This window comes from Nelumbo lutea, chromosome 1, assembly GCF_056320005.1.
Source record: "Nelumbo lutea isolate HS-2025 chromosome 1, American lotus-T2T, whole genome shotgun sequence".
Lineage (NCBI taxonomy): Eukaryota > Viridiplantae > Streptophyta > Magnoliopsida > Proteales > Nelumbonaceae > Nelumbo > Nelumbo lutea.
This window is the reverse complement of record NC_142684.1, coordinates 105,506,481-105,521,876: the sequence shown is the minus strand read 5'-3', so window position 1 is coordinate 105,521,876 and position 15,396 is coordinate 105,506,481. Positions and strand designations below refer to the sequence as shown.

General features: G+C 36.4%; 1 protein-coding gene across 1 annotated transcript; it reads left to right on the top strand.

Annotated features, from left to right (window-relative positions):
* The first annotated feature begins 9,021 nt into the window (after positions 1-9,021).
* On the top strand, positions 9,022-13,715 carry LOC148876584 (VIN3-like protein 2). Its single transcript, XM_088969905.1, has 4 exons — positions 9,022-9,331; positions 10,919-11,588; positions 12,228-12,547; positions 12,637-13,715. The coding sequence occupies exons 1-4, from the start codon at positions 9,283-9,285 to the stop codon at positions 13,458-13,460; spliced, it is 1,863 nt and encodes a 620-aa protein (XP_088826031.1). The 5' UTR covers positions 9,022-9,282; the 3' UTR covers positions 13,461-13,715.
* Positions 13,716-15,396: the final 1,681 nt, after the last annotated feature.

Sequence of the window (15,396 nt, the reverse complement as noted above, 5' to 3'; positions counted from 1 at the left end):
GTTCAATGCAAAAAGGACTAATCAAGTTTTTAGTTTCTTTTGGATAAATCAAGTGAGATTTTTCTTATTATTCTAAATGTAAGATCCTAAATTTGTTATTTTATTCATATCTTATACTAATGGATCTTTTTTCATTTTAATAATAATAATAATAATTATTATTATTATTACGCCATGAGGCTTACATCTCACCTTTTTGGGTCATTATGTCTCAACCACCCCTTTAGCCTTTTAAAACATTGAACACTCGCAATGTTCATTGGAGATGAGGCAACGTAGATAGAGTTCAAGAGGTTCCGTAATTAGTTGGGATATTTTAGACATTAGTGCAAGTTTGAAATGCATCTATCTGTGTTAAGAGATCGAGCCATGTCTTACCAAATCATCTCTTATTTCTTATTTCAAAGGATGAAACAAGACATGAACACAAATGCACTAATGGTCTGAAAAACAACCTTTTTAGACTTTAGATGTCTTAAAAGTATCATCAAACACCAACTACATTTCACCATGGTTAGATATTTTGGGCCTTGGCCTTCAAAAAGATTGCAGTTATATCTCCATTTGTCTAATAGTATGAGCTATGTCTAAATTTTGCACTAGTATGTGCATCTATTTCATACTATGATTTGTATTTCCATCCGCTACAAAATTTGCAGATTTTGTCTCATTTACATTTGTAGGGAGTGTGCAGTTCTGCTTTTTGCATCACCAAACTTTATGCAAAATTTGCACCACTTTCCTCCCACCTCCCACTTTACACTTGTACTCTCATGCATTTATACTTTTTATTTTTCTCACACAATAAGTGGAGACAACTTCCACACATCCCCATGCATTTACAACTTCTCCCATATAAAGTGGGACCACCTGCTCTTCCCATGCAATTGTACCCATCTCTATAGTTCCATTTGCATCTCAAACAAACCATTCAAAGTATAACCTCAATTTTAAGTGAACTAGAAGCTTCTTATATTGGTGATGAGTCCTACCTACCTTGACTGAGGTGGCAAGTTCTGAGGTTCTTAGAAATTCAGGGGTGATTTTTATTGGTCAGAATCTTAGAAGTAAGATTTTTTGGTAATAAAGAAGTAAGAGTTGGGGGTTATAAGTTTTCGTGAATTTTAAATTAGTAGTATATACTTTGGTACTAAGGCTCTGTTTGGGAATGATGTGAATGGAATGTAAACTCCGGTTGAGGGTAAATATGTAATGTGGTTCGATTTTGCCAGTGTTTGGCAAGAATACAATTATGCATTGATAAATAAAAGAAAACACATTTTTCAATGCGTATTTATATTTAAAATGAGACGTAAATGTACATCGATAAAAAAGAAATAAATCTGCATTCAATGTGGAAGACATATATTCTATTGGGATTCATATTTACATCCATTACAGTTAAAAATCTGTTTGGTAAGAAAGTAAATTTGTTAATGCAAAACTAACCCAACTTTGCATCTACATGAACCGTTTTATACTCTGCATATTTGCATTATTCCCAAACAGAGCCTAAAGATGCACATGATACACCTGGTTTGAAGATTTTACATTGCATTGGGCCAGATTTCTACTCTAGATCTATTCAAATTTTGATAAAATCCAGATTAATTACATATGGTGATTATATTAAATGATGCTTCACCCATGACAATGCCACAAATCATCCCTGCATGCAAAGTGAGAAATTGGAGTGGTTGTGGGGGCAATTTACACGAGTTTGGGATCACCTGCCAACAAAACATACCTGAAGGTGTGTCTTTCCATTCAAAAACGAGTTAAAAAATAAATAAATAAAACTTAAAAAACTCCATTTGTAGTTTTCCGAAAATCATTCAAAATGGGTTTTGTGTGTCCTTTCAGCACGATGTCTTTTAACTATTAGATCTTTTTCTAACAAAACGGAAGAAAATGAAAACATAGGCTCCCGAGTATCTAAAAAGCTGATAGCCCACACAAAAAGACACGCTAAATGGGGCTTACTTTTTTGCATATTTTTTTAAAGGATATACAACGGGGAATAGCCCATCTCCCAACCCAAGTATAGGCATGATTCAATCCCAAAGTCTCTGCTACGACCTGCAAGAGACCTTTATCAATCCGCTGGTTGGCACCTTTCCTCTGAAAAACTACTTCAAACTTAATACAGATGAGCTGTTAAATGAAGACGAAGTAAAGCCGGGAATTTTCAGTAACCACATGGGAAGATGGTGTGGGCCGGGGTTTTTTTATTAATATGGGATGGGCGTCCATTGAAAAAGCAGAGCTTTGGGCAATTCGTGAAGGTGTTTTATATGCTCTTCAAAGTAACCTATTCCCTCTTATTTGTCCAGTCTGACTCCATGTCCACTATCAAAGCCCTTCAGGAATGCAATACTCCTCACTGGAAATGTGAACAATAATATAAACGATATCACTTTGGATGTTTGGATAAAACAACGTTAACTGTTTTGCGAGCCTCTGCACATGACACCTTAGCGAATTCCGGTTTTTATTTATCTTTTCAATTAAGAGAATGTGGAATGTAAATACTGTTTTATCCACACTTATGATTAGATGTTATCTATAGTAGGCTACCAAAATCATGGTTTTTGAATTGCTATTGATCTGCATGATCGGACCATTCGGCTTAAGAACCACCCAAGCAATTGGTTCTGATTTACCTCAAATTCAGTCTTTTGTCAAAAACCGTTGAATTAGTCAATAAATTATTGACCCATTTGATGATTTTTTGTCATTTTTTTATTTTAATTATTTTTTAATTTGTTTTGTCAGAACATGCCTAGAATGGTTCCAATTCCAAGTTGTGTTTTAAAATATTGAGCAAAATGGCCAAAATTTTAAATAATACCTTTTTGTAAAAAAAAAAAAAAGAAGAAAAAACCAGACTTCCATGAAAGATTTCTAATGCTTTGTCCTACAGAATAAAAAACCATTTTTTATTCGTCTTATTTTTGTGTGAGTCTGAGTATATATATTCAAGTTTTCTGTATATATTAATGATTTAAGAAATAATATATTAATCATTTGGTGTAGCCCCGCTTCGCATGCGAGAGGTACGGGTTTGGTTACCCGCACCACTATTAAGTTTTTGTACGACCAACCTAATTTGTTGAATATGTTGACCGACATTTTCAAGGTCAGGTTGGTGATCCAATCAATTCCCCACCTCCATTAATTTTTTATACGACCAACCTAATATGTTGACCAACATTTTCAAGGTCAGGTTGGTGATCCAATCAATCATCATCTCAGAGAAGGTTGGACAGAGCTTTTTCAGTCTCATTTCTTATTGCTCCGTTGATTGAGCCCAATAAATCTGTAGATAACTGTGGTCCTTCTTTCTTATAATTTTCATGAATAATAACATATAAGTGTGAAAAAAGATGTATAGTTGATATATAGTGTGAGATCAGTGTGAGAAGTGTCCCGTTAGAAAGAAATCTGGACTCTTTTGGAGGAGCTCTCATCAAAATGAAATTGTCTATCCGGACTTAAGAAAAAAAATCAAATTAACTTTGACGATCTCGTTCCCTCAAAATCATCAAGTCAATAGAAGGAGCTTTTGTTGTCTAATTCATCAATGTGGGTGTTGACAGTTGACAGTTGACACCACCCTCATTACGGGTCATATATGTACCTCCATCATCCTGCAGTACCAAAAATGCCCTTAATTAGTGTAAGGGCATGTGCTATTGCCACTGTTTGTTGGTTCCTTTACCTGCATATCTCTATGGAATTAAATTAATTATACCACTCGGAATGGTGTATGTGGTGTATGTCAAAGTGCACTTCCATTCATTTGATAACATGTCAGCTGCGTGTGAGAGTCGCGATAACTCCGTTAGTGTCTTATTTTTTATATTTTAAAATAAAAACCTAAAACAAATAAATAAGATAGTTTGAATTATCAAAACGATAGAAAAAGCAACCATCTTTGTGATATAGCAAGGAGAACTTAAAACTTGAATAATTTTGAAAAAGGGGATTCGATAAAAATTTTGATACTTGAAGACCTAATTTCAGCAAGGTGAAGTTACAGTGGGTGATGTTTGTGATGCGTGTTGCCCATTATTCCCCTCACTGTAGGACATGATTGGGTTTTGATTTTGCCACAGAAATTCGTGGAAGTGAGTAAGGCTATAGACAAAATGGAGTGAGTGAGATTGAGAGGATTGGTTTCTTGAATGTTTTTGTTTTCTGTTGTCGATTTTGAAGAAGAAAGATTGGTAAGTCATAGTTACAAACAGAGAAATTGATGCCAACTAATCTAGAAAAAAGGAAAAATAACAAATCAAGCAGAGATGTTCTTCTTTTCCTAGAAAAAGATCACAACTAAAATGAAACTGCTACACGGTACTGATTGTCAGATCTGAAACCATTATTCAACAACATTAACTCAAGCGAGATCGCAAATCATTGTTCAACAATATCAACTTAATAAGTTAGATCTCAAACTATTATTAAACACCATAGCTTTTGAGAAACAAAACCAAATTAAAAAATAGCAGTGCCTCTAACTCAGTCGTTTCGCTGGATAGCTGGCTCCTCTAGCCCTAACAATGAGCTCATAATCATTCGTTAATGGAAGTGGTTTTCAATAGCATGAGTTAGATTGCTTTAGTTGAACCCCAAAACTGAAGATCGAATACTTGTAATTCAGCCTTGACTGAAGTAACTTTTTAGCTTCAAATAATACGAGACTTGTAGCCTTAGATAAAGGTTGAAAAGGGAAACGCGAGTCTATTGATCGAAGATTTGAGAAGAAAAACAGATCTTTCTTTTTAAAATATATGCTCTGAATTTGCAATCGTTAATGGCTTCTGCCTCTAGATGAAGCTGGAAGAAGAAAGAGAACTCTACGGTTTGGTTGAGTTTCTTTCGTTTTGAGTCCAAACTCTTGAAGAGTCGATATGGGCTTTTTTTTCTTCACTTTTTCTTGTTTTTCTACTTTCAAAATTTGCATCATATATACATAAAGCTAACCTTTTTTTTCACTTTTTTACCTTCCCCCTCCCCCTATAATTGTCTAGGAACACATTGGAAATTCCAAGAAACTTCAAAAAATAATTTATACCCATAATCACAAAACTAAAAACCAATAACATTTGAACCAATAGACTAGTGACTCCCCATATACTGGAGAGAGAGAGAGAGAGAGAGAGAGAGAGGAAATGGGATACAATGACATGCAAGAACATGAGAGAAAGGGGGAAAAAAATAAAATAGCACTGTTTCACAAATTTTGTAAAAAAGTTCTGTTTTAAAGGAGTACAAAAACAAATATATAGAGTGCAAAATCTTGTATTTTATATGTATTTATATTATAAATATTTGTATTTGTACTCTTACCAAACTTGCCAAACAAATAAAAATCTAGAGCATGAAACTCTCTCTCTCTCTCTCTTATAGGACTGTTCATAAGAAGGCCCAACCCAACCAAACCGATCAACTCAGGCCGATCCAACCCGAATCGGCTGGATTTTCTTTAGCACCGGTCGGTTTCAGTTTTCACACATGAAAACCAAAACTGACCCGAATTGAGCCAAACCGACTTAATAGTTAATAGTTAGTTCCTAGTTAGTAGTTACAACCTACTTAGTTCCTACTTAACTAAGTTGTTTCTATCCTAGTTACAACCTAACTTAATTTCTAGTCTTCTAGTTAGGAATGACATTAATGGCAAGTATTGTAAAACAATTAGACAAGGAAATTTTTTTGGAAAAGTTTAAAGAAAAGAATCAAAGGATCCTAGTTTCTCTTTTACACCAAATAGGCAACCAATTACAATTATAATTAGGTATCATTTTTTACTTAGATTAGAAGGTTTCTTGAAATATACAAATTTTGGTCTTCTTTCTCTAATACAGTTTGACTTTCTATTTTCTTGATAACTTCTATTCTAACTTGGTCTGCCCCCCTTAGCCCCTCAACTCAAGCACAACCTCTAATACATTTTGACTCTCAAGCATGGTTGTACTTAGAGTCAAAACCAACCCAACCTGACTCAAACCGATTAGGTCAGTTTTGCTTAACACAGGATTGGTTTCGGTTTCAATTTCAAATAACCCGACTAGGTCGAGTCGGTTGAAAAAATTTTAGTAAACCGACCCAACCCGACCCGTGAACAGCCCTACTCTCTTATATAATTGATAGAAAGGTTGAAATTTGAATGGTGTTAATAATTTAATATTAGTTCCAAAAACAACTATTCCAGGGTCGGGTATATTGGTATATGATTCTGGTCACTTGTTCTTACATACCTACTCACATAGCATCACCACAGTGTATTGGCAACATCTCCTCGTGAATGACAAGGAAATGCGTAGCTGTAATGTTTTGTGGGCAGAGATGTGAGAATAGATCGTGGTAGCAGATTCGAGTTGGTTTTGGGCCATTGATACCATGAGATTGAAAATGTAACCCATCCAATGGCTCCTTTATTGCCTAGGGGTGCCCATCGGGTTTTTTAGGACCGAATTGGTATTATTAGTTTTTGGAAAATCAATAACTGAAACTGAATCGAAACTAGTCGGTTAACCGGTTGACCAGTTCGGTTAATCGTCGGTTTAGTTCATTGGTTTTTCAATTTTTATAATATATATTATAAAAATATATATAAATATATAATAAAAAATTATAAATATATAAAATATTATATTCTAATTAATAAATAATATATCATATATTATAAATATATATTTATATAATACATATTTATTAATTTATAATATATACAAAATATATATAGTATACATAAATATATATATATATAATTTATAGAATATATGTATATTGTCAATTCGATTAATCGCCAATTTTATATATTAGTTACCGAATCGATCAATTTGATTACCTGATTTTTCAGTTCAATTTCGATCGATTTTCTCGATCAGTTCCGTTTTCCGGTTTTTCTTTCTCACCCCTACTGTTGCCCAATGGTTTGGATCCCCAAGGCTACGTAGTCCACAATTAGCCCAATTAATAAAGCTCATTATTCTTGTTGTTGTTGATATTGCTGCGCTTATGCGCATGTGGTTGAAGCCGAGCCCAACGAGAAGACAAAATGGAATCCATTTTCTTTGGAAAATGACTGGGCCCATCAAATTTGGCTCGTGAGGGATGATTGACTGTGAAACAGATGAAGCAGCAAAATCACATACCCGATTAGCTGATGGTGGTTATTTAGTCAAAAAGAACACATTCGAATCCTCTACTATCATGATCTCACACCACATATTTCAGATATAGCGGGTTTCATTTTTATGATGGGTCCAGCCTCATGGTGAGATGTACCGTATTAAATCAAGTGGATAAGAGATCTAGAATCAATATGAATTGGGATCTCCTGCCAATAAAATAGATTCCGACACTCTATCAACATGATCTGATGCCACATATCTCACCATGAAACTGGGACCTACCCTGTATGAGATGTGTCCTATCAAATCTTGTTGGTTGGGTATTGGAATGTATTTTGTTGATAAGAAGAATTGGTGATATACAAACACCACATCTACATCTTTGAGAGATGGGTACGTCAAAAAAAAACTACAAAGAGTTTTTCTCCAAATGCATTGCACTTGGGATGTCAAATGTCGGATGTCCGAATTTGATTTGATCGTATTTAATTTAAAAAATAATAATAAATTATTAAAAGAATATATAACAATTAAAATAAAGAAATAAAATAGGATCGGACTTGGGATACATAGCCTTACTCATGGAGAACAGTAGGCACACCATTAGGCTGAGAAATTCTCCTCAACCTACCTGCACATTACACTTGCATTGCATACCACGGCTTGTCTGCTTCTCAAGGCGTAAGATACGTCAAGTCGTCGACTTGTATTCAGTTTCTGCAGCAACAGACGTCGAATTTGAGAATGGCAGCACCATGGTTGTAGGTTTCTTTCCAAATGTATCTGATATTCTGATTCCCCACGAGCTCGATTCACTTCTGTCTCTCCATTTTTCATGTACCAGACCTTCTATTTGAGTTTCCATGCCTTTTACCTTATCGGTCTCAAACTCAATTAGAGATCAGATAGCAGAAGGAGCTGAGACCTGAGAATCAAACCACTTAGCGGAGAATGACATAATCTATCTAGTTTCTAATTAATCGCCTCCTCTCCTCCCTCAGGCCTCCACCACCCTTCACTTTCTCTGTCCCAGAAATCATTTTCTTCTTTCTTTAAAAACCCAGTTTCCTTCAAGGAGAACTAATCATTCTTCAAAACAGAAAACCAGATGGAGTATTATATTGTACTTTGTACATACGAGAAAAGGAGGAAGAAGAAACAGAGAAGTGAAGCAATTCACAGCTCCTACACTTCGTCTTTCTCTCGATCGATAACCACTGCAAAACCCAGAACAATCTCACAGAATCATCATCTTCAATTTCTATATATAACTGTTTGAAAGAAAGCCCGTGATGAATCGGAACTTGTTTTACTTCAACCCATCAGTTGCAACATCTTCTCCGAAACACCAGCCTTACAAAAGATTTCTCTGTAACCCAGCAACGCATGATTATCCACAGGAACGGGAGCCGGGACACAGGGCCAATCATGTCACTCCATGTCTGTCTGATGCGTGGGGTCCACGTGTACGGACCAAATTACTTACCCAGTACTATGAGTAGAAATGTAGACGATTGCAGTGCAGCTCGTCCAGTAATAATGGACGCTGAAGTTGACTTAACGGGCTTGTTTTCGGTCATGGTGGTAACTGGTAAGAACTTATCGCAGAGGTAGGGCGCGAGTGTCTTGCACGTGGGGCTCTTCCGGGTTTCCTCTGCTTTTGTCTGGTGAAAACTCGTTCCCTCTCTGCACGACTCGTCCCAATGTCTCCAATTTAAAAATATATCCAGAACAAATTAAAAACAAAAAAGTAAGATAAATAATTTCATAAGCTCGGTTGGCCGTTCGATCAGGTCCAAAATGAACAGATTGTTTAACTTTCTTTTTAATTTTTATCACAAAAGTTATTATTTTATTTGCTTTTTTTAGCATCACTTTTACTGCTCACAGGTCTGGACTTTTTCTTCTTTTTCATTCTCTTCTGGCTTTCTTCTGGGTCCTGTTCTCTTGTTTCCTTCTTTAATGAGTTGTTCAATCGTTGTTTCTACTGTTTCTCCCCTTCCGTGTTTCCTTTTCTGGGAATAAGGCCTCTCTAAAAACCATGAACACGCCCTTTTCTTCTCCAGCTTCAGCTTGAGAAGAAAAGAGGGTTTATTTTATTTTTCTCTGTTCTTCTCCCAGATTCTTCTGTTGGTTTACCATGAGAAAACCAGGGGAGAGGTCTCCAGGCGCAGAATCATTGTTTTCAGGTCAGTTTTCCATCTGGGTTTTCTGTTTTACAGGCAATGCTGCTCGTTTTCCATCTTCTATCCTTTCTGCTATTTCCAGTCTTGATGCTTTCCTGAGATTGTATGTCGGGTAGCGTTGGACTGAGCTTAATTCCTTCTGGTCAGTCGGTTCCTTTTCCAAAGTAACTGTTTTTTCCCCTCCGTTTTAGAATTTCTGCTCCGGTTTTAGACTGTAGTTTTGAGAATGTATAATGGGTAGCTCTCTTTAGTTGCATGCAGATTTTCTGTTCTACGCCCCACGTTGATCCCTTTTGACGCCCTTCTTCTTTAGCTTTATTCGATAATTTCTCTTGGTGCTGGTGGTTTACACTCTGTTGCATCTCTATATTTTCGTTTGCACTTCTTTTTCCCCTGTTCTCTTTTAACTTTATCTCTGAGAATTCATGATTTTCTTTTGAATTGAATGGCGGAGGATCAAACTGTTGCATATATATATGTATATATTTTCGTTTACAGTCTTACAGCAAATGCCACCGATCTCTCTCTTTTCTTTTCCATTTAATTCTCTCCTTTTCCTTTTAGAAGAAGACCCCACAGCAGGACTTTTTCTTCTTTTTTGTCCTTCTTTTACTGTAACAATTAAAGCATATTGCAAATAGTCATACCTAGTCGAGTCTTGTTCTCACTATTAGTAGTTGATGCATTTGGATTTTTTTTTAATAATTTAACTAGTGGAAGCTTGATGGTGATCACTGTCATGGGTTGATTGTTACGTTACATTGGCAATAAACTACTCCAGCAATGAATCTAAATATTAATTTAAAATCTTTGTAATGCAGTTCACAGTTGGTTAGTGTTAGTTATTTTAGCAAATATGGTAGGATCTACTCTATAGTTCATAGTTCCAACAAAAAAACTTGAATTATCAAAATATTCACTATATTTCAGAGAAAAGCTAAAATTTCTTGGTGCGATAAAGTTAGAATCTCAGCTTTTAACACCATCCATTAGTACTGTGCAATGATCTTAAGACTTGTTCTTGAACCCTGCTGCTTTTCAAGTGGATGACAGGATGGTTTGAGATTTCATGGTGAGATATTGATTTGAGGGTATCAATGCATTGTTTTTCTTTTACCTCTTAAAAGAAAAAGGGTCCATCTCTGCAAAGAAAATAGGGTAACCTTGTATCAATCCTACTATTCAAGATCTAGAAGCTGTTCCCAATTTGCTTCACTAGAATTAACAGATGTTCTTCCATGACTAAAACTATGAACTTTGATCTTATGGTTCATGAAATCATGTTTCTGATGAAATCTTATTCCATCACGAACAGTAATAGTGTGTCTTATATGCGCATAAGAAAGTAGATATTTGGGATGACAGCTTTACTATAGGCATTTAAAATGCTATGAAAGAGTTATTACTAACATTAGTAATACAAGTTTCCCTCTCAAAATAACATGGGGTCTTGAAACAATATAAACAGTTGACAAACTCAGCTCAGTTCTGTTTCTCCACCTGCCATGGCATGTCAGACATACAAGTTGTCAAGTTCTTCCTTCTATCTAGTATTGAAGCTAATCATTCTTCTATGTTTTCATCTTCCAGGTTTCGTACTTGATCCTGTAAAATGTAGTCAGTTGAGCTTGGAAGAGAAAAGGGAATTAGTTCATGAAATTTCCCAATGGTCAAATGATGCCCCGGAGATCCTTCGATCTTGGAGTCGCAGAGAGCTTCTCGAAATCATCTGTGCCGAAATGGGTAAAGAAAGGAAATACACTGGCTTTACAAAATTTAAAATGATAGAGCATCTCCTCACGTTAGTGGGAAAGAGAGCAGGGAAAAACATTACTAATGATTCATTATCACTTTCACCATCCAAGAGTCAAACTGGTGGTAAAAGGCAAAGGAAGAAAGAGCACCCACTCCGGTTATCCACTAACACAGAGCATCTTTTACAAGTGAACATTAAAGAGGAGCAATTTAACACTGTACCATGTCAAAATCTTGCCTGTAGAGCTAATTTGAGCCAACAGGATACATTTTGCAAGAGATGTTCATGTTGCATCTGTCATAATTATGATGAAAATAAGGATCCTAGTCTCTGGTTAACCTGCAGTTCTGATCCTCCTAATCAGGATGATTCATGTGGGGTGTCATGCCACTTAGAATGTGCTCTTAGGCATGAAAGGGCTGGTATCTTGAAGATTGGATGCCATACAAAGTTGGATGGAAGTTTCTATTGTGCATTCTGTGGAAAAGTTAATGAACTAATGGGGTAATAAGCTCTTCTCTTCCATACCAAATATTTTTTGTTCTAATACAATTTTTTTTTATAGGTGAGTTCTAATACAAGTACTAGAATGAATGATTAGGGGTGAGCATTGTTTGGTTAAATCCAAAAAACTGAACTGAAAATTTTGGTTCCGGTTTCAATTTCAATTCTCTAGTTTAGAAATCCGGTCAACCCAAAAAAAACGAATTAACCAAACTTTATTATCTATCTATCTATCTATCTATCTATCTATCTATATATATATATATATATATATATATATATATATATTAAAAGATATATATAGTGATGAAATTCGGTTTTAACCAAAATAACTGAAAACTGAACTGAAAATTTTGATTTTTCATTATTTCAGTTCCGGTTCGGTTTTTCATTTAAAATTCCAGTTTATTCGGTTTGGTTTTTAACTGAATAAACCATTTTCTCATCCCTGAATGATATACACAAATACATACATGCATGAACAAGCATATAAACACTTCTGGGAGGGAATATCCTAGTACATTATTTTTTGTTTAAAGAAAATCAATATGAAGATAAAACAAAAATATAAGTAGAATGGTTAACCTTAAGTTAAGTCTTGTCCTAAAAAGCTAAAACCCATGTTTCTGTATACTTCAGAACCTGGAGAAAACAGTTAGTAATTGCCAAGGATGCCAGGAGAGTGGATGTACTTTGTTACCGGATATCACTAAGCCATAAGATTCTTAAAGGAACAGAGCAATATAAAGAACTTCAGAGGATAGTTGATGCTGCAGTGAAAAAACTCAAGAAAGAGGTTGGACCTCTAGATCGAGTATCTGTGAAGTTAGGACGAGGCATTGTTAACAGACTTTCTTGTGGTGCTGAAGTTCAAAAGTTATGTGCTTCAGCAGTAGAAGCCATTGACTCCATGTTTTCAGGCCCGAGTCCTGATTATACTGCTCTTAAAGGACAACTAAGTAAGCTGTTCTTTTTTAATCTTTGCTTAATATTTTCAATGTTAGTTTCTCTGTTTCTGCATTGATGCTAAGTCTGGGGTGCTCATCAGCTTGTCAGATCCGATTTGAAGAACCATCAGCAACCACCATTGTCATTGTTTTGGAATATGAAGATAAGCTGTTGGAGGACTTCCTAGGTTGCAGACTTTGGCATCGTAGGTCCAATGTGATCGACTATCCAGAGAAGCCTACTTGCATTGTCCTCAGGCCAGAGAAGAGATTCGTCATTTCAGATCTTGATCCTTCAACAGAGTACTTCTGTAAGGTTTCTCTGTTCAGCAGCACAAAGGAATTGGGTGCATGGGAAGCTAAATGGATCACAGAAGCACCAAGCAGAAGTTCTGTTTCAGCTGTGGATGAAGAGCAGGGGAAGGAAAATCAAGCTCTGATGGTTCAAGCAAATTCACAGAGGGATTCAACCAATTCAAATGACCACCACTCAAAGCTTCGATCATTGGAGGACATCAGTAAGCTTGATGAGTACCTTCTGCCCCCTCCTCCAGTGGAGGTTGCATGTTATGTTGGTGCTCCATCTGTTCCTCCCACACCAAGCAAATCTGATGGCATCCATGAAGTTCTGGGTTCTGTTTCTAAGAAGCAGTGGACTGAAAGGAACTATGAATATTGTGTGCGAGTGATCAGATGGTTAGAACGTGAAGGGCACATTGAGAAGGATTTCAGGGTGAAGTTCCTAACATGGTTCAGCCTGAAAGCAACAATGCAAGAGAAGAGAGTGGTCAGTGCTTTTGTGGACACTCTCATTGATGATCCCCCAAGCCTGGCTGGTCAGCTTATCGATACATTCATGGGGGAAATCTGCAATGATCAGAAACCTATCTACAGAAACGGTTTCTGTACTAGATTGTGGCATTGAATGTTGAACAGTTGGTTTATTCTGTCAACAGTAAAAGGATGGTAGGAAGTGGTTGTCCTGTTAAAATCCTGTGGGAGAACAAAGTAGTTTTTCTTTCACATTGGAATTCTGCATTTTTTTTTCCACCATTAAAGTAGATAATCTCTTGGAAATGGGTTGGGCAGACTCGACAGACCCAAACCAAATCGACCCAATTATTTTGGGTCTGGTTCTACATTATGTGTTATGATTATAACTTAACATATTACAAAGATAGCCCGACTCTAATACCTGTTTTTTTCGTGATATACTAGTGATATTATGATGTCCAAATGTGTCAATTTAATAAATATTTTTATCATCAAATTACAGGTTAAAAGATGTAGCACAATATGATCGGGTCTTTATCCACAGAAAAATTGGGTCTGACCTTCTAGTCCCGATACGAATCCTATAGGGTCTGCTTCAAAATTGGTCCTGGCTTTGTATACACTTAAGGGTTGGGACTTACCCTGACCCAAATCAGACCCAACACATCAACAGCAGTACGGATGTCTCCTGCTATGTCCACACTCGTGACATTGATTCCAGGGGTGCAATTTGGGCCGGTTTGATCTGGTTGAAGTGCCCGAGGCCTCAACCCAGCCCAAAATACAGGCCCAACCCATGCAAAAACTCGGGTTGCTTTTTACCAGGTTCGGTTTAGGCCCACCCAAGTTGCACTTCCAATCGACTCAGAGTGGTTTATCTTTGTATCAACCAGAATTAGTTGGATCATAAGCTTGAATAGAAGCTTGAAAATACATACAAATTTCATTTACAAATGTGCCCAATGCCTCAACCCAGCCCAGTCTACAGCCCAAAATACAGGCCCAACCCATGCAAAAGCTCGGGTTGCTTTCTACCATGTTCTATTTAAGCCCGCCCAAGTTGTACCCCTAATCGACTCAGAGGGGTTTATCTTTGTAGTTCTGCGCAAAGTGTTAGTTGGAACATAAGCTAGAATAGAAGCTTGAAATTTGCAGTTCTGCGCAAAGTGTCATGTTCGAACTCCATATTGTTCTGTGGCAAGTCTCTCTGTAGCGCGCTGCTCGAGGAGATTGGTACATCAGTTCAAGGTGGGCGTAGGTCATCTAATCTAGATTTCCATCTGACGTCGCAAGAAGCTCTGCTGCATGTCGGTGATCCCATTTTCAATTGAAAATGTTGGGAATATAAATTATCATGTGGGTTTCTCTTATGTCAAATATTGTTCAAGTTTTGTGATCCTAGTCCATGCACCAGAAGGCACTGACTTATTTATTTGAAGGGCTTATATATATTTGGGCCAGGCTTTGGGATTTATATGGGGCCGTGCTCAAGATTAAGATCTAAGCCCAAATTGTTGGGTTAGGCTTGGGATCAGATGTGGTCATTTTTTTAGGTTGCTTTTGACATTTATTATTTGAAGGATTTATCTCTTTTTTACAATTAAAAATTCAGTATTCATAGGAGCATTTTATATGAAAAAAAAGAGAAAAATCCTTAAAATATGGAATGCCAAATGCCAAATGCAGCCTTATAAAAAGGCTAAACCCAGTCTAACCCGTGAACAGGTCTAAATGGAAGGTGTTAGACTAGATATTGTGGAAAAATAAAACCACGTCAGATATGATTCTCTTTAACTGTTGCAGTGGTGTAAGAGGAGAGCTTATCCTGTGGATTTTATATGATCCATAGAAGAGACTATACACAGGATATCTTGATGTTCCACATACCAAATAGTAGCCCATATGGCTACACAAACATTTTTCAAAAACAAAAATGTCTTCTCGTTTCATGTTCTAACTAACGGGTTCAAATATGATATGGAAAAGATATGATATCTGAGAAAACAACAAACCTTAATAGCGTCTTACTTATCAAAATTTATGGATGGGTTTTGATTGGTCAAAACTCTTTCTATATCATATCTTTT

Coding starts and splice junctions, on each gene's coding strand:
- LOC148876584 (XM_088969905.1), top strand. CDS start 9,283: ATGAGAAAACCAGGGGAGAGGTCTCCAGGCGCAGAATCATTGTTTTCA. Junction 11,589..12,227: donor AAAGTTAATGAACTAATGGG/GTAATAAGCTCT, acceptor TGTATACTTCAG/AACCTGGAGAAAACAGTTAG. Junction 12,548..12,636: donor TGCTCTTAAAGGACAACTAA/GTAAGCTGTTCT, acceptor GGTGCTCATCAG/CTTGTCAGATCCGATTTGAA.